The following is a 23,796-nucleotide window of genomic DNA, read 5'->3' as shown; positions in this document are numbered from 1 at the left end:
TAAAAACAAAATGGGATATTTATTATAGCAAAAAGTAAAAAATATTGGCCCAGATTCACAGAGTGTGGGCGTACATTACGCCGCCGTAGCGCAAACGCCGTACGCCGCGCCAACGTAGCGCGGAAAGGCAAGCATTGCATTCAGCAAGCTATTGCTCTCAACGCTGCGTCAGCGTGGAGTAGGTTTCGAGGGCGCAGGCCGGCGTAGGTGGAAGTGGGCGTGACCCATGCAAATGAGGCGTGACCCCATGCAAATGATGGTCCGAGCGCCAGACAGATACGCATCACGAACTGCGCATGCGCCGTGATGTGGACGCATCCACCTGCGCCTGCTCACAACCACGTCAGAACAACTGCCTAAACTACGCCGGATCACTGCGTACGGCGTGAACGTAACCTACGCCCAGCCAGACACACGTCCAACGTAAAATACGCCAGCTTGTATTCCCTGGTGCAGACCTTTGCATGTCTGCTGCTGGGTTGCACCTCCTTCATGGGGAATAACTTTACACCGGACGTACAACTTACGCGCACCTCGCGTAGGCTGCGTCGGACGCACGCAGGTTCGTGAATCGCCGTATTTCCCTCATTTGCATGTTTGAATGCCTAATCAATGGGAGCGGCAACATGCACCCAGCCTTAATGTGCGCCCACCCTACGCCGGCGTAAGCAAGATACGTCGGCGGGGTGTAGCCTGGTTTTAGGCAAGTATCTGGTCGGGTCGGGCGCACAGATACGACGGCGCACATTTGCACTTACATCGGCGTAACTTGTTATACGTCGGCGTAAGTGCTTTGTGAATCGGGGCCATTGTGTTTTTTTCAAAATTGTCGCTCTTTTTTTGAATACAGCGCAAAAAAAAAACGCAGAGGTGATCAAATACCACCAATAGAAATCTCTATTTGTGGGGAAAAAAGGACGTCAATTTTTTTTGGGAGCCACGTCGCAATTGTCATTCAAAGTGTGACAGTGCTGAAAGCTGAAAATTTTCTCAGTTGGATTTTAAATGACTTATCTTGTTTAAGCAGAATATATGTCTTCAATATTTACTTACCAACACTGACTTCGAAGCTTATGGATTTATCCCCAATTTTTCTGTCAATTAGGGTTGCCTCAAAAAACGATCCAAAAATAAGGAAGTCTTCAAACTTTTCCTCGTGCATCTAAAACACATATACAGAGAAATGTCATTGGGATCATGTATTATTTTGGAATTTGTGTAGTTTGGTGGAAGAATATTTCTATCCATTATGATTTTGAAAACGTATCTAATCTTTCTTTCTCATACCTTCCTGAGGCACATTATGGGTGAAAGTTAGGTACACAAAGTCATGCCGGCCAAGGGGCTGCGGCACCCATAGTATTTTTGTTATTTTTTTGCTAAACTGTAATTTATGGTCGGAACCCTCTGTCCGGAGAGATATGAACCACATAAACACGTCACAAGACTAACAACATAAAGTAGACGTGAAGTGTGCCCTGGTCTGCTGGATGGTATGCCAAGAGAAGGGGGCATACCCTAAGATAAGTAAATGGATAGTTTTGCAGAGAAATTGTTTTAAGAGAAGTACCCTGAGAAGGGGAATGGGTGGGTGGGTACCGCGCACTGATACCAACAGGGACCATCATGGGTGGTCTGCTTAAACACCCCCGGGCTAGGGTGACCACGTGTCCCGGATTGCCCGGGACAGTCCCGCATTTTGCAGGTCTGTCCCGGGCACCTTCATTCCAGGACAATACAGTGTCCCGGAATGAAACTGACACAGCCACCCCCCCCCCCCCCCCGGGCCAATCTGATGCCTCCAAAAAAGGCCACCACTTCACCGCATTACTCAATGACAGTACTTGTCCTGGCCGGGAATGCCTGGAGGAGCACAATCCCCGCCCCCTGTTTGTGATTGGAGAAATCATAAATCCCGCCTCTTGTGTCCAATCACTGTGCTGTGATTCGTTACAGCACAAGCTGATTTTTGGGAAGGGAAAATTACTGATCACCGCCATTACTAATAAAAAAAAAATAATAATAAAAATGCCATAAAACTATCCCCTATTTTGTTGACGCTATAACGTTTGCGCAAACCAACGAATAAATGCTTATTACAATTTTTTTTACCAAAAATATGTAGAAGAATACGAATCGGCCTAAACTGAGGAAAAACATTTTTTTAGGGATATTTATTATAGCAAAAAGTAAAAAATATTGATATTTTTTTTCAAAATTGTCACTCTATTTTTGTTTATAGCGCAAAAAATAAAAACCGCAGAGGTGATCAAATACAACAAAAAGAAAGCTCTATTTGTGGGGGAAAAAAGGACGTTCATTTTGTTTGGGAGCCACGTCGCACGACAGCGCAATTGTCAGTTAAAGCGACGCAGTGTCGAATCGCAAAAAGTGTTCTGGTCTTTGGCCAGCCAAATGGTCCGGGGCTGCAGTGGTTATATCCCTCTCCCAGAACATGTGGCACACCCCAGCTCAAGTATTACTGTATTTCTGGCTATGTCGTGTTTTTACAACAGCTCTGGTCCACTTGTGTCCTGATTGTACAATGTTTTATTATGACACTTTTCCATGATACAATTGTTAATGTGAACATATTGATCTCCTTTCTTTTGTGTTGTTATGTCACACCAATATTTCTTTTGAAAGTATGAAACTTCAATAAAAACGTATTAATCGATAAATAACCTCAGGAGGGACATCAAAAGGCTCCACTTCCACCTGGGTGGAATTGGTCTTGTCTCCACCAGCAGCCGGTTTGGCCTCCTCCTTCTCTCCCTTCTCTTTCCCTGTCCCTTTCGAAGACTTTGAGTCCTTCATTGGAATTTTGATGTCCTTAATGATTTTGGAAAACTTTGATTCCTGTGCCCCGCCAGAGAGAATCTCCACAGCAATTTCAATGAAAATTCTTCCTCTGAATGAAACTCCTTCTCCATGACCTTCATTGAGTTCTTGGTGATCTTCCATCAAAGTGGTATTACGAGGAGAACCATACAAGTTTATCCAGGCTGGACCAAACGTTGGAAGGAATCCTAACAAGAAAAAGAATTATGGTGACTAAATGTACCTTGGAGAAAATGAACTTCAGAAATGTCACAAGGTGCCCCTTGTCATATGTATCTTAGGCCAGTCATAGACGGTGCAAATTTCTTTCCTGCAGCCACGGGTTGCAGAAAATAAATTTGCACGATTCCCCTATCAACACACAGACATTACTGACAGGGGAATGCCTCCTGCCGAGCCATTGTCTGCTTCCGATAGGGGGGCAGGAACTTGGTACATTCAGCCTGCCCATTAACGGCTGAAATCTTGGCCGGTTCCTGCCGAACCGGCCAAGATTTGGACCATGCAAGTAAAGCCTCGTACACGCGATACGAATGTTGGTAGGGGATTGTGTTGGTAGGGGATTGAGTGTAGATGTTTAAAATAATTTAATACAGTAGTTTTAGTACAGGCAACTCACATTTAGCAAGGTAAAAGTAGGCATCAAATAAGTTTCAAACATGGAAGGATCACTAAGCTAAATGTGAGTTGCCTGTACTAAAACTACTGTATTAAATTGTTTTAAACCTCTACACTCAGGCCTCGTACACACAACCGTTTTCCTCGACAGAATCCATCAAGAAACTTGGTGGCAGAGCTTTTTTGCCGAGGAAAACGGTCGTGTGTATGTTTTTCGTCCAGAAAACTGTCGAGAACTTGAGGAAAAAAGAGAATAAGCTCTCTTTTTCCTCGACGGGAGTCTCAATTTCCTCGTTGTGTTCCTTGTCGGGCTGGTTTCCGACGAGAAACACGTTCGTGTGTATGCTTAGAAACCCGCGCATGCTCAGAATAAAGTATGAGACGGAAGCCCACCTTCAGTAAAAGTAGCGTTTGTAATGGAGATAACACATTTGTCACGCTGTAACAGACTGAAAAGTGCAAATCGGCTCTTACCAAACTTTTACTTAACACGCAGTAATATGAGATTAGCAAAAGCAGCCCCAAGGGTGGCGCCAGTGGAATCGAACTTCCCCTGCCGTCGTATGTGTTGTACGTCACCGCGTTTGAGAATGACGAGATTTGGTCTTGACTGTGTGTACGCAAAGAAAGCTTGTCAAGTTTCTCGACAAGCCTAACAAGGAACTCGTCGAGGAAAACAATGTGTATTTTCCAACGAGTTCCTCGGTCGTGTGTACGAGGCCTCAGAGGCCCCTCTCCCCTTGTTTTGTCTACAGTATTGGAACACGGTTTCTGTTCCCCCCTGATGGCAGCCCTAAAAATGTATATGTGACTTTTGAAATATTATTCCTGCACGGCCCCTGGACCCCCCTTTTTTACATATTCCCAGAGCTTGGACTCTTTACCCCTCTGACTGTACACACATCCGTACATCAATTATTTAATACTGACGAGATATTGGTTGTCTTTGTTTTTTTACTTGTAGATTGTCTGTTGACAGACTGTTGTCCTAAAATCTTACCATTACTATTCTCCTTTTGACAATTGTTGTCCAACTTACTACCAACAAATGTTGCATGACATGCTAGTAAATTTTCGGCGGACAACGGTTTGACGTCAGATTTTCTGATGGTCAGTACACAAATCCGTCACACAAAATTCAAAAGTACAAACACACATGCTCGGAATCGACGTTCACCCAACACGAAATTAGCAGAAGGGTGGCGCTCAAGAGCTGAAATTACTCATAGTACATCACTACGTTCGTGTTTGTGGCAAAAAAAATTGTAACGTTAGTATGCAAGACAAGATCCTGGCTCATGCCCTTTTGACAAAAATCAGACGCTCATCTGGCCAACAATTGTACCAGGTGTACGAGGCTTTACTCATTCTTTTAGCCCTATTAATTTAGACCAGGACCAGATTTGACATTATACCAATTAGGCCTCTGCCTTTAGATGAATTAGGTAAAAAAGCTGGTGTTGAGCTATCAGAAGTAGAAATAAAACTATTTGGGCATGTTTTTATACATTCGGAAAATATTACAGTATGCTAGGTTATGTTAAGACCCGTAAAAGAAGAAAGGTTGGGTGTCTGATGCACACACACGATCATTTTTCGGCATGAAAGAAAACGTTGTTTTTCAGCATGTCCAAAAAACAACTTTTTTCCAACTTCATCATTAAAAAACGACGTTGCCCACACACCATCGTTTTTCAAAAATGATGAACAAAGAGCGGTGACTTACAACATGTACAACGGCACTCTAAGGGGGAAGTTCTATTTGCCTTTGGGCTGCTTTAGCTGATTCCTTGTTAGTAAAAGACGATTTGCGCTTTTCTGTCTGTTACAGCGTGATGAATGTGCTTACTCCATTATGAATGGTAGTTTTACCAGAACGATCATTTTAAATGACGTTTTTAAAAACAACGTTTTCTTTCATGCCGAAAAATGATCGTGTGTATGCGGCATAAGGGCTCCACTGATGGGAATACCCCTTTGGTTTTATCTCTTAGTGGAACTTTAGTCAGAAAATAAAGTCCTGCTGGATCACTTCAGGCAGCTATAACTGTAAAACACTAAAAATAAGTGCCTATACTGTTTAAAATTCCATAATATACTGTCTCACCCTGCTCTGCACATGTTCAGTTGCTCTCCATTTTTAGGAATTTTTAGTCACTACTGAGTTTGTAGAGGCCGATCTGCTGACAGCCTTAAAGCAGAATTAAACCCTCCTATCCTTCACAGCCAAGGAAGCTGCTTCTGTTTGATCTTCAACTGCCATGGTGCTGCACATGTGATCAGTTAAGACACCAGCCAACTGATAGTTTGACAGTTTGGTTGAAGACACAAGCAAATGTGACAATTAGCAATCCCGGCATTCCATGAATGTAACCGTTTTTATAAACCATTAAATCATTGGGTATAGTTCTGCTTTAAGATTAACTGCTGTTCAGGGGTATTGGGCTTCAGCAAAATGGCAGCCTCCAGCAAGAAGAAACAGGAGCAATGCTGGAGGCAATTTACAACACACACTAATTTTGGTAGCATAATTATTAATGTGGAATGTATGTTCCTTGCTAAAGAACGTTATTTTTTAGCAAGTTGATATGGGTAAAGATCCACTTTAAAGTGACTCTGTCACTAAAATGACAATCAACCTCTACACTACTGAAGAGGAACCACTGGATGAAGATCCTGCAGCATCTGACATATTTGATGGTGTTGAAAACCTGGTTCCCTGCTGCACTCAGCGTCTTGATCCTTAAGCCCCTATGTCACTATTGTGTCTTGACATGACCTAAGGGTCAGCAGGAGGAATCACAGTGTGCAGCAGGGGGACCAATAACTCAATACTATTGAAAGTGTTGAGTTCTGTAGGATTTTCAGCCCTTGGTTTCAGTTCAATACTGTAGAGAGTGACAATGACATTTCTGAGATTAAGCCCATTATAGGTGAAATGCATCAGAAGGATGCAGTGATGTTGGAGTGTTTCATGAATACACTTGTTTGCTGTATAACTTTCTTACTCCTTTGTTTGACTGGAGTGTGGTGGTTGTATCTTCTGTAATCAAAATAAAATAAAGTTAACAGATTTTATTCTATCTGTACTCTACCCAAAACATTTTTGAAGTTTTGTATAGAGAATTTATTGACTAAAGGGGTCGTTAATCCAATTCCTTAAATAAATAATAACACTGAATGCGGGACATGAGTTTAAATGGCCACAGCCTATTAAAACAAAATTAAAAACGTAATAACACTGAGGGGGTATGCCGCGTACACACGACCGTTATTCATGTCACGAAAAAAAAAAAAGTTTTTCTCGACGTGATTCCTCTCAAGCCTGCCTTTCATACACACAATCGTGAAAAAAAAATGCTTGAGCAAAGCGCGGTGACGTACAACATGTACGATGGCACTATAGGGGGGAAGTTCCATTCGAATGGCGCCAACCTTTGGGCTGCTTTTGCTGATTTCGTGTTACCGCGTGTTAGTAAAAGTTCGGTGAGAGATGATTCGTGCTTTTCAGTCTGTTACAGCGTGACGAATGTGCTATCTCCATTACGAACGCTAGTTTTACCAGAACGAGCGCTCACGTCTCATAACTTGCTTCTGTGCATGGGAGTTTTTTCCCCCCTTGTTAAAGCGTACACACGACCGTTTTTCACAACGTGAAATAGAACGACGTGAAAAACGATGAGAAAAAATAGAGCAGGTTCTAAATGTTTAACGCCCATCGAGAAAAATGATTTGGACCAATTTAAAAAATGGCATTTTTCTCGTCATTGAAAAACGGTCGTGTGTACGCGGCATTATATCTAGAATTGCTCACTACCTCAGGTGCCCCCCACCGACTCAAAGAAGTTACCAGACTAACCCCAGGGAACCTAGCTCTAATGCCGCGTACACATGATCAGTCCATCCGATGAAAACGGACCGATGGACCATTTTCATCGGTTAACCGATTAAGCTGACTGATGGTCCGTCGTGCCTACACACCATTGGTTAAAAAAACGATCGTGTCAGAACGCGGTGACGTAAAACATGACGACGTGCTGAAAAAAACGAAGTTCATTGCTTCCAAGCACGCGTCGACTTGATTTGAGCATGCGTGGATTTTTAACCGATGGTTGTGCCTACTAACGATCGTTTTTTTGACCTATCAGACCATTCTCATCAGTTTAACCTATCGTGTGTACGCGGCATGAGAGAACAACCAATAACCAAGCAAGTGAAAGCACCATACCCTAATTCAACTATTCACTGACCCCCCCAACCCCCCCAAAGAACCCCTGACCCACCAAGTTTATGTGACAATACCTTTTTTTAGTGACAAACCTCTATCCCTTGACTTCTTACTAAACCCAATTAAGGGTGGTTGGTTGGTCCATTTTTTCTTTTTCAGGTCTTACTTTAATAATAATAATAATTTTAATAATAAATACCAGTCACAAGTTGATTTATTTGTATGCCACTTTGGCTGGTTTAGTCTGCTTGGCTTCTATCCTCCATGTTGCTTACAAGAGGTCCAGCTTGCAACAGGCATACAATATAAAAGGCTCACCTTTGTCTCCATCTTGCTCGTCTGAGATCTTCCTCAGGTCTATGAAATGAGTTGCCAGAGCCACGTCATTCATGCTACCTTCATCCCACACCTGGATCTTTACTCTCCGACACAGCGGGGGGAACATTTCTTTAAATACAATCTGCTCGTGCCATACCGGCACCGCCGTGTTTTTCTGGGCTGTGGTCCGACCCTGAGATTCCAAACAAATAACCAATGCATTAAAAAAAAAGCTCTTACCAGAGCAAAACTTGCCAGTTGACTTTCAGTCACGCTATGTACCTTTACATTTCTTTCTTCTTTAATAGTGAGTTTCGTACATGCCTGAGCTGAGATAGAGCGCGTACAGGTTTACAGTTGTATATGGTTAAGGGTCTACTGCTGGACAGAATTATAATTTCAGTAATGGCGAGTTTGTGTTTCAATAACACAGAAGGAGAATTGGGGTTGATTTACTAAGACTGGAGAGTGCAAAATCTGGTGCAGCTCTGCATAGTAGCCAATTAGCTTCTAACGTCAGCTTTTTAATTAAGCTTTGACAATAAAACCTGGAAGCTGATTGGTTTCTATGCAGAGGTGAACCAGATTTTGCACTCTCCGGTTTTAGTAAATAAACCCTATTGCGTTGGAGGCAAGCTTAATTTTTTTTTTCGAATGACCCAAAATTTTGTAACAAAATCGAACATCCCAAGAAGGGATGTGTCTAATGAATGCACATGTGTATATAATGAGCTGAAGACGTTACCACAGCTAGGCCCTGAGGAAGAAGGTATTCCTTCGAAACATGTCAGCCAGCAGTGGTCCCTAAGTCCTCTCCTTCACTATCTGGAGACTGTCCTACTGAGATTGACTGCCATCATTTGGAGGCTTTTTACAAAACAAATTATCTTCACATGTTTTTTTATTTTTTTATGTTAAAGTGGTACAAAAGCCTATTTTCAATTTTTTTTTTAAATAATAAATAATCAGTACTCATTTGCTTGTCTAGGTTACGTTAAAAGTAGAACTTCTGGCTTAAACTATTCAATCTTAAAACAGCTCCCACTCCTCCCTTTAACACCTATACCAACTGCCCTGTAGAAGAATGATGCTTATACTTACCGATAGTGAGGGTGGTCCGGTCACGTGACCTCCTCTGTGTCAGCCTGTGCCTGCTACAGGGCAGAGGAGAGATCGCTCCGACAATGGCTGGAATGCCTAAGCGGTGACGTGATACATAGGCTTACTATGGGGCACCCCCCCAAAAAAAACAGTTCAATTACCCAGATAAAGCTACCTAGATAAAATACATATATAAGAACTGTTTTTTCAAAAAAATTGCATTCAGGTCCAGCCAGTCCTGAGATTTATGCTGCAATACCACACAGAGGTCTGGCAGAAAAGTAGACCTGAGTTTTCTCTTAAGCCCCTTCCACACAGGGACGGATCCGCTTGCAGAACCGGCGGATGACAGGTCCCTCTCTGCTCACTGAGAGGGGAGGGGCTTGTCCAGCACCGCTGTCTCCTATGGAGCGATTGGACGAAAATGGACAGCATGTCCGTTTTCATCATATCTCACCCGATCACCCGTCTGATTATATCGGATCGGATGTCAGCGGACATGTCACCGCTGACATCCGACGCTCCATAGAGATGTATGGAGCGGGCGTTCAAGTCCGCCGAAAAAACTGACAGGCGGACCTGAACTGTCCGACCGTGTGAAAGGGGCCTTATGCAGTTCAGTAATGTTTTTCACTTTATGTTTTTTCTTGTCGTAAAAAATGGTCGTGTGTACGCTTTAACGACGGGAAAAAAACGTGCATGCTCAGAAGCAAGTTATGAGACAGGAGCGCTCGTTTTGATAAAACTAGCATTCGTAATGGAGATAGCACATTCGTCACGCTGTAACAGACTGAAAAGCACGAAGACTGAAAAGCGCGAATCGTCTCTCACCAAACTTTTACTAACACGCGGTAACATGAAATCAGCAAAAGCAGCCCAAAGGGTGGCGCCATCTGAATGGAACTTCCCCTTTGTAGTGCCGTTGTACGTGTTGTACGTCACCACGCTTTGCTCAAGCATTTTTTTTTCACGATCGTATGTATGCAAGGCAGGCTTGACAAGAATCACGTCGAGAAAAACGTAGTTTTTTCCATGACATTAAAAACAGTTGTGTGTACGCGGCATAAGATGTTGATGTCAAGTTAAATTAAAGTACTTACAAAGCTTGCATGAAAAAATACATTTTATGATGATCCTTTATATTTACCTGTAGTTCAGTTTTCGAGCGAGGAACATTTCACTCTAAAAAAACTACATAGACGCATACTTATATTTTATAACATGTTGTAATTTTTCCTTATAACAAATGTGTCATTTACCATCTGTCCTGCAAACATGACGACCACATATGGGTCCACAAGATCCTTGTCGTCCCCCATGAAGGCTTTGGTGACATTGGCCATAATACTGGAGTTCATTTTCGGTAGCCCTTCGGCTCTGTAGATCCTCACGTAGAAGCGGGCCCATGGTCTTTCAGAGGGAAAACCTACGGGGACCAGCAAATTCCTGCCCGAAACACAATCAAATATATTAATTAGCATGGGACATTTCATGAATTAGTACAATTTAAAAACAGCAAAGAAAGGGTCACTATTGCAGTAGCTAATTTTCTGGATTCCTTTATTCTGATGCTTGTTGGGCATTAAAGATGTACATTGACTGGCTGAATGCCAACTGCCCAGTGCCGGCCCAAGACATTGTGCTGCCTGGGACCAAGAATGAAATGCTGCCCCCCCCCCCAAAAAAAATCACGTCATGGTTCTATACATGTATAAAGAGGACCTGTCATGGCTCTATTCATGTGATAAAGACAAAATTGCTTAAGGAAAGCAACCAATGGTCGGACTTTATAGGCAACACAGACAGGAATAGTAAAAAATATATAATTTTATTACAAAGTAGTTACATAAAACAACATTAAAAAGAAAACCATACAAGATGTCAGGTATGTATGTTGCCTATAAATGTCCCCTGTGCGTCTACGCGTTTCGCCATGAGGCTTCTTCAGGACAGACAAGAGAGTAAAATAGTCAAAGTCATCCGAACCACATAGGCATAGGTATAGATATGTCCTGTACACAGGCTGTCTCTCGGGGGCAAACGCTGCTATCCAATCTGCCATAATGAGTAATAACATTGTACCGGGGACACGCACGGGGACGGGGCAGTATTAGGATCATAAGAATTTGTGGGTAGAGTAGGAGGGAGCGGCAATGCAGAGGGCTGGAGAGGCGGAGTTCCGATCGGAGCCGAGAGCTAGGGGGAACAGATTCCGACGGGCAACCATTCTCGGCACAACAGGTTCCTCAGAGGGAGCGGCGCCTGCCTTTCTCACTCGCAGACTGCTCCCCTTCGGCTATGAGTGTCATCACAGGCAGAGGAGTGGGCTGTCTTGCGGGCGGCAGAATGCTGCCCCCCTAAAAGTGCTGCCTGGTACCCATGGTACCACCAGGTCCCATCATAGGGCTGGCCCTGCAACTGCCCCATTGTACCTTGAACTGGATTTTATAAGTCTGGGTCACAATATGCTTGCTGACCTACCTCGAGTGGCTTTAGAGATGAGCAAATGTAGTCGTGTTCAATTCTCAGTTGTCAAACTCATTGTAAATTCCAGGAAATTGTGAGCTTTAATCTGAACCTCATTGAAGTCCATGTGTAATGAATCTTAAAAATCAACATTGGCCATTTTGGCGGTGTGATACATGTTTTACCGCATCACACATCTCCCTTTTTTTGTTAACTTTATGTAAAGTATCCTAAATATTTCACTGATCGAAGCAGGTCTCAAAGTACTAACCTACGAGACTAACCAAATTTTATCCTACAGCCTCCCCACTTTGCTTCCGAAACTGCTCAAATATGGGCTCCATGATCCACATCTGGTGGGAGTGTCCCAAAATAAGAAGCTTCTGGAACAAAATATTCACCATGATATGCAAAATTACTGATATTAAAGTCACAAAAGAGCCACACATAGCCTTATTAAATTTTCCTATTGAAAAGGCATCTAAGAATACAGGGCGATTAATTCACTTAATTTTTCATTTGGCTAAACTGACTATTGCCAGAGCATGAAAGCGACCCTTTCTCTCTTTTGCCATGACGAAACAAAAGATTTAATGGATCATGGCACAGGAGACGATGGTCAGCATCCTACAGGACACAGTTAGGAAGTTTGAAGCCACTTGGGAACCATGGGCTGACTATATACACACACCTTTGAATCTCTCATAGCCAGTGGAGGAATGCCAAAATGCTGTGTGCCTGGTTGTGCATGTTGTGAGTGGAGAAATAGGTCCAAATAACCAGCGGCTCCTGTGGGGATGGTGCTACATATACAGAATAGTTACATTACAAAAACACATTATTGTGGGATTTCCAGGGCCCAGGTTAGCCAGGAGGAATCAGTGAGACGTCGGTATTTCACTTGTGCCTCCCAAGAATTTTTATTTTTGGCAGCATGTTTTAGGCAGTGTGTATTTGGGGGGGTTGGTAAATCAGACCTTTTATTTTCATGATAGGTCTAGTTAAATGTGAACTACTTTCTCCACGGCAGATGGCGCTCTTCCTCTGCGGTCCTGTGGAGAAGAAGTCAAGAGGGACAAGGTTCCTCTATGGTAGGTATATGCAATTAGCGGACCTCCAGCTGTTGCAAAACTACAATTCCCATCATGTCTCTGCCTCTGGGTGTCATGCAGAGTCTTGCTATGCCTCATGGGACTTGTTGTTCTAAAACAGCTGGAGGTCCACTAATTGCATATCCCTGCTCTATGGTTTCCTGGGTCACTGGGAAAGCTATCCTATTGGATGCTGCCTCCTCACGTGACTCAAGCAGCCATCTTGGGTCATGCAGAATCTTTTTAAGGCCTTGGCTCCCAGGTTTTGGCATGTTTTGGCAAGTGGACTGAGTAGGGACAGGTACCCCGTCAGTCAGGGACAGTAATAGTGCTAGAGAAGGACATTCTACCGATTGAGGACCAGGCGACCAGGGCACATTCAGTACCCTCTCAACAGATGCTGTCATTCTGGCTGGAATCTACTTCTGTCATGCTACTAAGCTGTGAGTGTGCCCAGCTGGGTGGCTTTCCCACCAGGTTTGAACTGTTGCTTCATTTCTTCAATACAAGTTTATTGCACCTGCCTGTGTGAATTATTGACTCCGCACCATGCTGCACCCCACCTACATGCATGAATAGATCCCCAACATGTCACAATATAAATATCAGAAAACCTCCACCTTTAATTAGTAAAAGCCATCCTTGAGCTCCAGTCCAGTGGCTATCTAGGCTGAGATGATGTCATCAGTCTGCTGCAGGCAGGAGGAAGCATTTTCTCAGTCTGATCTTTCCCAAAAATCAGACTTTAAATTAGCAACTTTGTAACATATTAGGTGTTAGGTGAGTGGCTGTGGCAGGGAACTGATCTGAATCAGAAATTTGTGAACATTGCATGGGCACCAGGATTTACATGATTGCGTCATCTCTGAGCCAACATCTCATTCCAGGAAGTAGAAGGTGACCCTGGATGAGGCCTGAACAAAGATGGCTCTCTCTTTCTGCAGAGACAATCTAGATGGCATTGTCAGGGGGGAGTACTGGGATCTCTGTGACAGTTAACCACTTGCTGACTGCTGCACGCCGATATACGTCAGCAGAATGGCAGCAGTAGGCAAATGGATATACCTGTACGTCCCCTTCAAGAAGCCGTGCGGCGGGCACATGGGCCCCGCAAACTCGATCTTCACCAGCGGCCCGTAATCGTGTCTCGGAGAGGCAGAACGGGGGGATGCCATTGTAAACAAGGCATCTCCCTGTTCTGCCTAGTGACAGGACATCAATCTTCTGCTCCCTGTTATCGGGAGCAGTGATCAGTGTTGTGTCACTAGTAGCCCAGCCCCCACACAGTTAGAATCACTTCCTAGAACACACTTAACCCCTTCCTCGCACCCTAGTGGTTAACCCCTTCCCTGCCAGTGTCATTTACACAGTAATCAGTTAATTTTTATAGCACTGATCGCTGTATGAATGACAATGGTCCCAAAATAGCGTCAAAAGTGTTCGATGTGTCCGCCATAATTTCGCAGTCACGATAAAAATCACAGATCACCGCCATAACTAGTAAAAAAATAAAAAAAAAAAAATGCCATAAAACTACCTCTATTTTGTAGATCCTATAACTTTTGCGCAAACCAATCAATATACGCTTATTGCAATTTTTTTTACCAAAAATATGTAGAAGAATACATATTGGCCTAAACTGAGAAAAATTTAGTTTTTTTATATATATTTTGGGGATATTTATAAAAAATCAAAAAGTAAAAAATATTGCTTTTTTTTCAAAATTGTTGCTCTTTTTTTGTTTATAGCGCAAAAAAATAAAAACCGCAGAGGTGATCAAATACCACCAAAAGAAAGCTCTATTTGTGGGAAAAAAAATGACAATTTTGTTTGGGAGCCACGTCGCACGACCGCGCAATTGTCAGTTAAAGCGACGCAGTGCCAAATCGCAAAAAAATGGCCCGGTCATTGGGCAGCCAAATCCTCCGGGGCTGAGGTGGTTAATAAATACCTGAAAGTGTTACTTTGGCACATTACTGACTATAGATAATATACTATATTTGATGCTATGTCCACATTAATTGAAACAGAAATTGTTCACAACCAAACAGGTTTTAAAAATAATTAAAGCTTAACCTGTTTCGTAAATTTCCTGAAATAATTAAAACAGTCACTAGAAAAACATAGCTTGGTTTAAAACCATGTAAAAGCGTAAAAAGTGTCTAAAAATAAATCCTTATAATTAGCATTTACTGTCAGTCACATTTATACCTAATTACACCATTGGCATTTTTTTTTATTAGGGGTGCTAAGAAAAGAAAACACATTTTTCTGTTCATCTCATCAAATAACAGATAATTAGAGGTTAAAGTGTAGTCTGTCTCCAGGCAGTGAAGAATAGAATATTTCTATCCTATGTCATTAGCTTTGAAGATATTATACAATGCACATGGTGACTAATGACATTTATTTATATGTGTGACATTTTCAAATATATTCTAGCTATACAGCAGATGATATAATTAGAGAGGTGCAGATAAAAAATGATCTAGTACTAGCATAATTATAGAACCCCCCCCCCCCCCCCCCCCATCACTATACACTCTTCATCTTTCAGTAGAACTCAACTTAAAATGTGTAAAAAAAAATTATGATATAGGGAACCTTTTAGAAATTTCAATTGTGCCTTAAAAGTATTTAAACATTTTAAACTTTTGTCTGTAATTCCTCTTGAAAAACAGCAGTGCACTTCTTGATCTGTGAGGGTACCTAGGTACTCCTAGGGCCAGATTCTCGGCTTAAAAATGCGGCGGCGTAACGTATCTCATTTACTTTACGCCGCCGCAAGTTTTACGGGCAAGTGCTTGCCTGTAAAGTTGCGGCGGCGTCGCGTAAATCCTCCAGCGCAAGCCCGCCTAATTCAAATGATCCGGGTAGGGGGCGTGGATCATTTAAATTAGGCGCGTTCCCGCGCCGAACGTACTGCGCATGCGCCGTCCCTAAAATTTCCCGACGTGCATTGCGCTAAATGACGTCGCAAGGACGTCATTGGTTTCGACGTTAACGTAAATGGCGTCCAGCCCTATTCGCGGACGACTTACGCAAACAACATACATTTTTTTATTTCGATGCGGAAACGACGGCCATACTTAACATTGGTTGCCCCTCATATAGCAGGGGCAACTTTACACGTCGCAAATCGTACGTAAACGTCGTATCGTCACTGCGTCGGCCGGTCGTACGTTAGGGAATTTGCGTATTTTGCTAATTTGCATACTCGATCGGGAAAGCGACCGAGGCGACACCTAGCGGCGTAAAAAAAAAAATTGCATTTAAGATCCAACAGCGTAAGAGCCTTACGCCTGTCGGATCTAATGGTTATCTATGCGTAACTGATTCTAAGAATCAGTCGCATAGGTACGACGGCCCAGATTAGGACTTACGACGGCGCACATGGTGTTGCGCCGTCGTAAGCCCTTTCAGAATCTGGGCCCTAGTCTCTACAGTGCTGCTCACTGATCTCCCTGCTTGTAGACAGGTGCAGTCTGCTTTCTCCACTGCAGATGGCGCTATGCAGAGGGAGAGGAAGCCATGGGAAACAGGGTTAGGCAACCTTAAAGAGGTGGAGATCTACATGAACAACATGAGAGTAGTCAAAGATCACCTATAGCTAAGCAGTGGTGGTGAGTCCATAGAGGGAGCAGGAGCGCCGCTCCCTCTCGCTCCTGCACCGCCACTGAAAAACAATACATAGATTCATGCATTGCATGAATCTATGTATCGTCGCCGCTGCCCGCTATTCAGATGGTCGGCCCCCTGGTAAGCGTCGGCCATCTGAATAACGGCAGCTGGTTGGCTTTGGAAGTGTCTATCAGAGCCAGCGGCTCTGATAGGCTTTCCGATTACAGCCTGAGGGCTGTAATCGGCTTCCAAATAGGGGGTGTGCATTCCCTGGTTAACACTGACAGGCGTCTCAGCCAATTAGGTTCACCAGTTCTGGTTCCCGGTAACCTGATTGGCTGAAGCAACATCGAGGGCAGGACTACCTCAAGGGATTGTGGAGGAGGAGGCTGACCGAGAAAGGTATGTGCTAGGCGGGGGGGGGGGGCAATCTGGTGGCATTTTAGGGGAAAAGTGGCGAGCATGGCATGGCACAGTGGCTGCGTTTGGCATGGCACAGTGGCGACAATTGATAGGCACAGCGGAGAGAATGACATGGCACAGTGGCGACAATTGATGGGCACAGTGGCGACAATGGCATGGCACAGTGGCTGCGTTTGGCATGGCACAGTGGCGAAAATTGATGGCACAGTAGCTGCGTTTGGCATGGCATAGTGGCGACAAATGATGGGCACAGTGGCGACAGTGGCATGGCACAGTGGCGACAATTGACGGCATAGCACAGTGGCAACAATTGATGGGCACAGTGGCAACAATTGATGGCACAGTGGCTGCGTTTGATGGCATGGCACAGTGGCTGCGTTTGATGGCATGGCACAGTGGCGACAATTTTATGGCACAGTGGCGACAATTTTATGGCACAGTGGCTGCGTTTGATGGGCACAGTGGCGGCAATTGATGGGCACAGTGGCTTCAATGGATGGGCACAGTGGCGGCAATTGATGGGCACAGTGAGGCTGCAATTGATGGTTTTTTTTTCGTTTGTTTGCTCTCCCCAAAAATTTTGAGCACCAGCCACCACTGTAGCTAAGTGTAGCAAACCCGCAGTAAAGCTGCAGGTACACTGCACCCACGGTGTGGGTAAACTGCAGCGCATCAGTGTGAAAGAAGCCCTATACTATTATGCCCAGTGTATTGCTTCTCACTGACATGAAGATTTATTCAGGAGACCACTAGCTGAAACAAGAAGTGGAGTGCAGTTGGCATCTTCAGCATGGGGACAGGAGCCAGTACTGCAGAGGAGGCCTCGGCTTATGCGGCTCTTGCTCCCTACTACTACTTTAACTTTACAAGTAGTCTATCTGCATTGCACTCTTTTCAATGCTCTAGGATGGAGGGTCAGCAAGCCCAGACCGCGATCTACCAATGACCGCGATCAACAGGTAGATCATGATCTTTAGGTTGCTGACCCCCCCTCTATGATTTCCTGAGTATCTGGAGTAACAATCCAATTGGATGCTGGCCACCCATGTGACTCTGGCGGCCATGTTAGTCCTAACATTCCCCTGCTTTAGCTAAAACTATAAGAAAAAAAACTTTAGCTTTAGATACACCACTTGAGGACCGGAAGGATTTCCCCCCTTAATGACCAGGCTGTTTTTTGCGTTGCTTTAACTGACAATTGCACGGTCGTGTAACATTGTACCCAAACAAAATTGATGTCCTTTTTTTTCCCATAAATAGAGCTTTCTTTTGGTGGCATTTGATCACCTTTGCGTTTTTAGTTTTTTGTGCCATAAACAAAAACAATTTAGATTAAATATCCAAAAAAAAGAATTAAAAAAAACGAAATTTCATCATCAGTTTAGGCCAATATGTATTCTTCCACATATTTTTGGTAAAAGCATATACTGTATTGATTGGTTTGCGCAAAAGTTTTAGGGCCAGATTCACAAAAGAGATACGACAGCATTTCTCCTGATACGCCGTCGTATCTCTGTTTCTATCTATGCGACTGATTCATAGAATCAGTTACGCATAGATATCCCTAAGATCCGACAGGTGTAATTGTTTTACACTGTCGGATCTTAGGATGCAGTACCGCGGCCGCCGCTGGGGGGAGTTTGCGTCGTAAACCAGCGTTGGGTATGCAAATTAGGAGTTACGGCGGATCCGCAACGGATTTTCGAGTTCGCTACGTCGCCGCTAGTCTAGTTTCCCGTCGCAAAATTAGTCGTTTTTTTTGGTGCCCTAACTTTAGTCAGCAAGCGTATTGCTTTCTAAAGTATGGCCGTCGTTCCCGCGTCGAAATTCAAAATTTAATGTCGTTTGCGTAAGCCGTCCGGGAATACGGAAGTACGCTACGCGCGTCGCCGTTCGAAAAAATGACGTCACTTCGCGCAAAGCATGGCGGGAGTTAGGAAACGGAGCATGCGCAGTAGGTCCGGCGCGCGCGCCTAATTTAAATGTTAGCCGCCCATTCGATTTGGCCAGCCTTGCGCCGGACACATTTACGATACACCGCTGCAAGTTTCCAGGTAAGTGCTTTGTGGATCGAGCACTAAACCTGAAAACTTACGGCGGTGTAACTTAAATGGCTTAAGTTTCCAAAGGCGCAATTGTACGTAAATCTGGCCCTTAGCATCTACAAAATAGGGGATAGATTTATGGCATTTTTATAATTTAGTTTTTACTAGCAATGGCAGCGATCTTGAATTTTTAGCAGGACTGCAACATTGCGGCAAACAGATTTTTATTAGATAATTGACATTTATAAAGAGATCAGTACTATAAAAATGCACTGATTACTGTGTAAATGTCACCGGCAGGGAAAGAGTTAACACTAGGGGCGATCAAGGGGTTAAATGTGTTCCCTGGGAGGTGTTTCTAACTGTGGGGGGATGGGACTGACTGGAGGAGGAGACAGATTGTTGTTCCTAATCACTAGAAACAACAGATCTGTCTCTCCTGTCAGAACGGGGATCTGTCTGTTTACATTGACAGTTACCCATTCTGGCTCTCTTTGGAGTGATCACAGGTGGCCGGCGAACATCGCAGCCACCGGCCACATGCATTGACTCCAGCCGCACGCCCCCTAGAGCTCTTAAAGCGGCTGATGTACAATGACGGCTATTTTCCCAGAGAGCCAACCTGTCTCAGTACAACTGCGGCGGCTGGTCTTCAAGCTGTTAAAGAGGAACTTTTTTATTTAAGGAAAATAACTTTATTGAAAACAGTCAAGTATTCATCATAGTCAGACATGTCCAAAGTCTGGCCCGAGGGCCAATTGCGGCCCACGTTCCAGTTTAATATGCCCCCCCTGGTGATTTGGATATATATCTTTTGTGGCCCCCAGGGCCACAAAAGATATGTATCATATTTATTGGCTCTGCCTCGGAGGGGGCAGGATGAGTGCCATCACAGTACATACAGTAGAATCTCCTGTTTACTCGGCGGCATCTGTAATAGAATGTCCCGTCTCCTGGGCTGCCATTGGATGACTGTTGTGTCTATCATAGGAGGCCACCGAGTAAACAGGAGTTTGTCCTGTATGTAATCTGTTGGCGATTGGCCCGCCACCCTCCCTGTCTCTTCCGATACTGCAGATGGGCATCAATCAGGCTGCACTGATGGCATTGATCAGGCTGTACTGATGGCAATGGTGAGGCTGGCAATAGTGAGGCTGCAATAGTGAGATAATACACCCAAGCTCATCTCTTCACCACACACAGCCTCAAAGGCAAGAGCATTCTTGTTGGGCAGTGTATTGGTGCTCGGTCGATTTTAATGGTTCAAAGAATGTCAGGCAAAATGGTCGGCCCTCATGCATGTTCAGTTCATCAAATCTGGCCCTCTTTGAAAAAAGTTTGGTCACCCCTGATCATAGTCATAGGATATACACATTTATCAATATATAGCAAAACCAGCAAAAGTATTGTTTTAACTTAGGTTTCCAACTCCATCAAAAGCCACCAGTCTACCCATTACCGAGTGCAAGACTAAAACCGGGTAAATCAAGCCAGGGCCCCCAATTGTTTTCAAATTTAGCAGGGGAACCTCTATGTTGGTATATACGAGGGGTCTTCAAAAGGTTTCCGCACTTTTAGATTTTTGTTGGAAAGGGCAGGAGGAGTAGTTATTGGTCGTGTATGAGCGTATCATGTGACTAGTCTGTCTGGCAAGCCGGCTGACCTTGCAGTTTAGTATAAGCGTTGCAGAACTTATAAATTACACCAAAGAGGAACAGCGTTCTGTTGTGCGCATTTTGTGGGCAGAAATTGTGCTGGGAGCACAAATTAATCTCTACATGTGTGCTCATTATGAGGATAAAGTTCATTATCGTAGAGTGGTTCATGAGTGGATTGAAATGTTCGAAAATGGCCGTACTAGTGTGACCGCTCAAAGAAGCCTTCAGGTTAAGAAGAGCTTCATGTGATGATGATGTGAAAGCAGCGGTGAATCAGTGGCTACGCGCTTAACCAAAAACATGTTTTGCTGATGCCATTAAAAGGTTGGTACGGCGCTGGGAAAAATGCATTGCAAAGGAAGGTGACTATGTAGAAAAGTCATGTAATGTGTTTTTGAAATTCTTAATAAATAGAGTTAAAAAAGTGTGAAAACTTTTTAAAGAACCCTCGTATATTGCTGCAGTTTGAGAGTGCTCCCTACTTGTCTTATCCATTCAGCGAGTGTAGGAGGAACATCAGACCAGAAGCTTCTGATGACGCCCAGTTGGGAGGGGCGAAATGCATTAAGCTATCTGTGAAGGCTCTGTGAACGCCAAGGCGGCAATCTCTGCATGTTTTTATCTTTTTTGATGTAAATGTAATGATTTAAAATACATTTTTTAATAAATAGCAGTATTACACTACAGTATATGCGCTCTCCTTCATTTTGTTGAAACTATACCACCATGGATTGTTGCTGACCGAGGGAGTCTGAGGGACCTTGATCATTGGGAGGAGGCCAGCAGCAGATACCCATACTCCAAGGCCAATTACAATAAATTTCGTGGACGGACATCACCACCTTAATGCAGGCACATATACCATACTAATGGGAAGTTCCCCTAAGGGGTTTTAATGCAGCAAATTATATGAATCCAAGTAAAAGAGTTGTGTAAAAATCTTTTATTGAAATATATTATGATACATGTTATCACTAAAATATAAATTCTCGTAGTAGAGATACAGTACATATTCTATAATACAGTAAGGCAGCCATGTGATTTATACAGCATTACATTATATAATCGAACTGTATGTAGACCCCGACCCTGACTTCAGTAAAACTGAGATGTTTAATATATTTATTCAGGAGCCATTCAGAAGAGACCCCAAGGTCGAAACGCGTCAGGTCTAGGTCTACATAAAGTTTGATTATACAATGTAATGCTGTATAAATCACATTGCTGCCTTGCTGTATTATGGAATATGTACTGTATCTCTACTACCAGAATTTATATTTTAGTGATAACATGTATCTTAACTACTTGCCGACCAGCCGCCGGCGGCAGGTCGGCTCCCCTGCGCGAGAGCCCGTAGCTATACGTCGGCTCTTGAAGAGGCCACTGACTCCCGTGTGCGTGCCCGATGGGCGCGATCACCGCCAGGCACCCGCGATTGCTCGTTACAGAGCGAGGACCGGGAGCTGTGTGTGTAAACACCCAGCTGCCGGTCCTGTCAGGGGAGAAATGCCTGACCGTCTGTCATTTCCCCTAGTGAGGCCACCCCCCCTACAGTTAGAACACACCCAGGGAACATACTTAACCCCTTTCCTGCCCCCTAGTGTTAACCCCTTCCCTGCCAGTGGCATTTTTATAGTAATCCAATGCATATTTATAGCACTGATCGCTATAAAAATGCCAATGGCCCCAAAAATGTGTCAAAAGTGTCCGAAGTGTCCACCATAATGTCGCAGTACCGAAAAAAATTTGCTAATTTCCGCCATTACTAGTAAAAAAAAAATATTAATAAAAATGCCATAAAACTACCCCCTATTTTGTAAACGCTATAACTTTTGCGCAAACCAATCAATAAACATTTATTGCGATTTTTTTTTACGAAAAATATGTAGAAGAATATGTATTGGCCTAAACTGAGGAAAACATTTTTTTTATATATATATTTTTGGGGGATATTTATTATAGCAAAAAGTAAAAAATATAAAATTTTTTCAAAATTGTCGCTCTATTTTTGTATGTAGCGCAAAAACTAAAAACCGCAGAGGTGATCAAATACCACCAAAAGAAAGCTCTATTTGTGGGAAAAAAGGACGCCAATTTTGTTTGGGAGCCACGTCGCACGACCACGCAATTGTCAGTTAAAGCGACACAGTGCCGAATCGCAAAAAGTGCTCTGGTCTTTGACCAGCAATATGGTCCAGGGGTTAAGAGGTTAATATATTTCAATAAAAGATTTTTACACAACTCTTTTACTTGGATTCATATAATTTGCTGCATTAAAACCCCTTAGGGGAACTTCCCATTATTACCAAATATATTTTGGGGTGCGCAGCCTGAACTCTCTGATGTGTGTTTTGTCTATTGGCACATATACCATTTCCATCTGGTGAGTAGGGACCCAGGAGGGGAGCACAGAAAAATCACCTGCATTTTTAAATTTGTCATACGCTCATCATTTCATAGTTTATGGACTTGCAGTAACTTGCACTATATTGGCACGGAGCACGCTTGTCTATACATTACAGTAAAACCTTGGTTTGAGAGCATTTTGCAAGACAAGCGCAATTTTATCAAGCGATGTCTTGATATAAGAGTAGGGTCATGTCACAACTGAGTATAAAAGGGAAGAGAGACGCCTCTAAGTGAAGCAATATGGTTACATTTAATGAAGGTACAACATTTAGAAACTCACATGGTTGATGATTAAAACATGCACATCTAAGTATGCAGGCATCCGGGGTAAAGTTGTTCACGTAGACCATTCTTCCACGAGTGGTTCAAGCCTCGCTTTCAGATCGCTCTACTGCAGGGTAGACTTCCTGGTCACGATTGTAGACTGATAGCGGTGAGAGCCGACGGTGTAGAAGGACGGTCTATGTAGACAGCTTACCCCGGATGTTTGCATACTTAGATGTGCCTTGTTTAATCATAAACCATGGGAGTTGCAAAATGTTGTGCCTTCATTAAATGTAACCATATTGCTAAACTTAGAGGCGCCTCTCTTCTCTTTTATACTCTGTAGCTCCTGCTGGATTTTTCTTATAATCGCCTTGGGGAGGCTTCCATTTGTGGATGGACATTTTATGGTTATACAACTTATCACATTACTATAATCTTTTTATATGGACTACAAACTGAAGGATTTATGAATAAATGGTTGTTGAACCAATCATTTGAGTTTCCATTATTTCTTATGGGAAAATTTGGTTTGATATACAAGTGCTTTGGATTATAAAGAATGCTTCCGGAATGAATTATCAATCCAAGGTTTTACTGTATTTAGAATCTACCAGGATAGTGGAATGAAAAACCCTTTTCAAGATATTTATCACATTCATCCGGTTCAGGACAGCGCCACAATACATGGATCAGGTCCTCAAACAAGGAAC

General features: G+C 43.4%; 1 protein-coding gene across 2 annotated transcripts in view; it reads right to left on the bottom strand.

Annotated features, from left to right (window-relative positions):
• Positions 1 to 23,796, bottom strand: part of FER1L6 (fer-1 like family member 6) — a 285,773-nt gene that overhangs the window by 160,532 nt on the left and 101,445 nt on the right. For both annotated transcript variants that reach the window (XM_040354933.1, XM_040354934.1), the window contains exons 9-12: positions 10,366 to 10,552; positions 8,006 to 8,198; positions 2,686 to 3,029; positions 1,054 to 1,162 (exon numbers count right to left, since the gene is read on the bottom strand). In XM_040354933.1, coding sequence (XP_040210867.1) covers positions 1,054 to 1,162; positions 2,686 to 3,029; positions 8,006 to 8,198; positions 10,366 to 10,552 — 833 coding nt within the window. The remainder of the gene's footprint in view (positions 1 to 1,053; positions 1,163 to 2,685; positions 3,030 to 8,005; positions 8,199 to 10,365; positions 10,553 to 23,796) is intronic.

The sequence above is a fragment of the Rana temporaria genome, chromosome 5, assembly GCF_905171775.1.
Source record: "Rana temporaria chromosome 5, aRanTem1.1, whole genome shotgun sequence".
In the NCBI taxonomy this organism is placed as follows: domain Eukaryota; kingdom Metazoa; phylum Chordata; class Amphibia; order Anura; family Ranidae; genus Rana; species Rana temporaria.
This window is presented reverse-complemented; position numbering and strand designations above follow the sequence as displayed.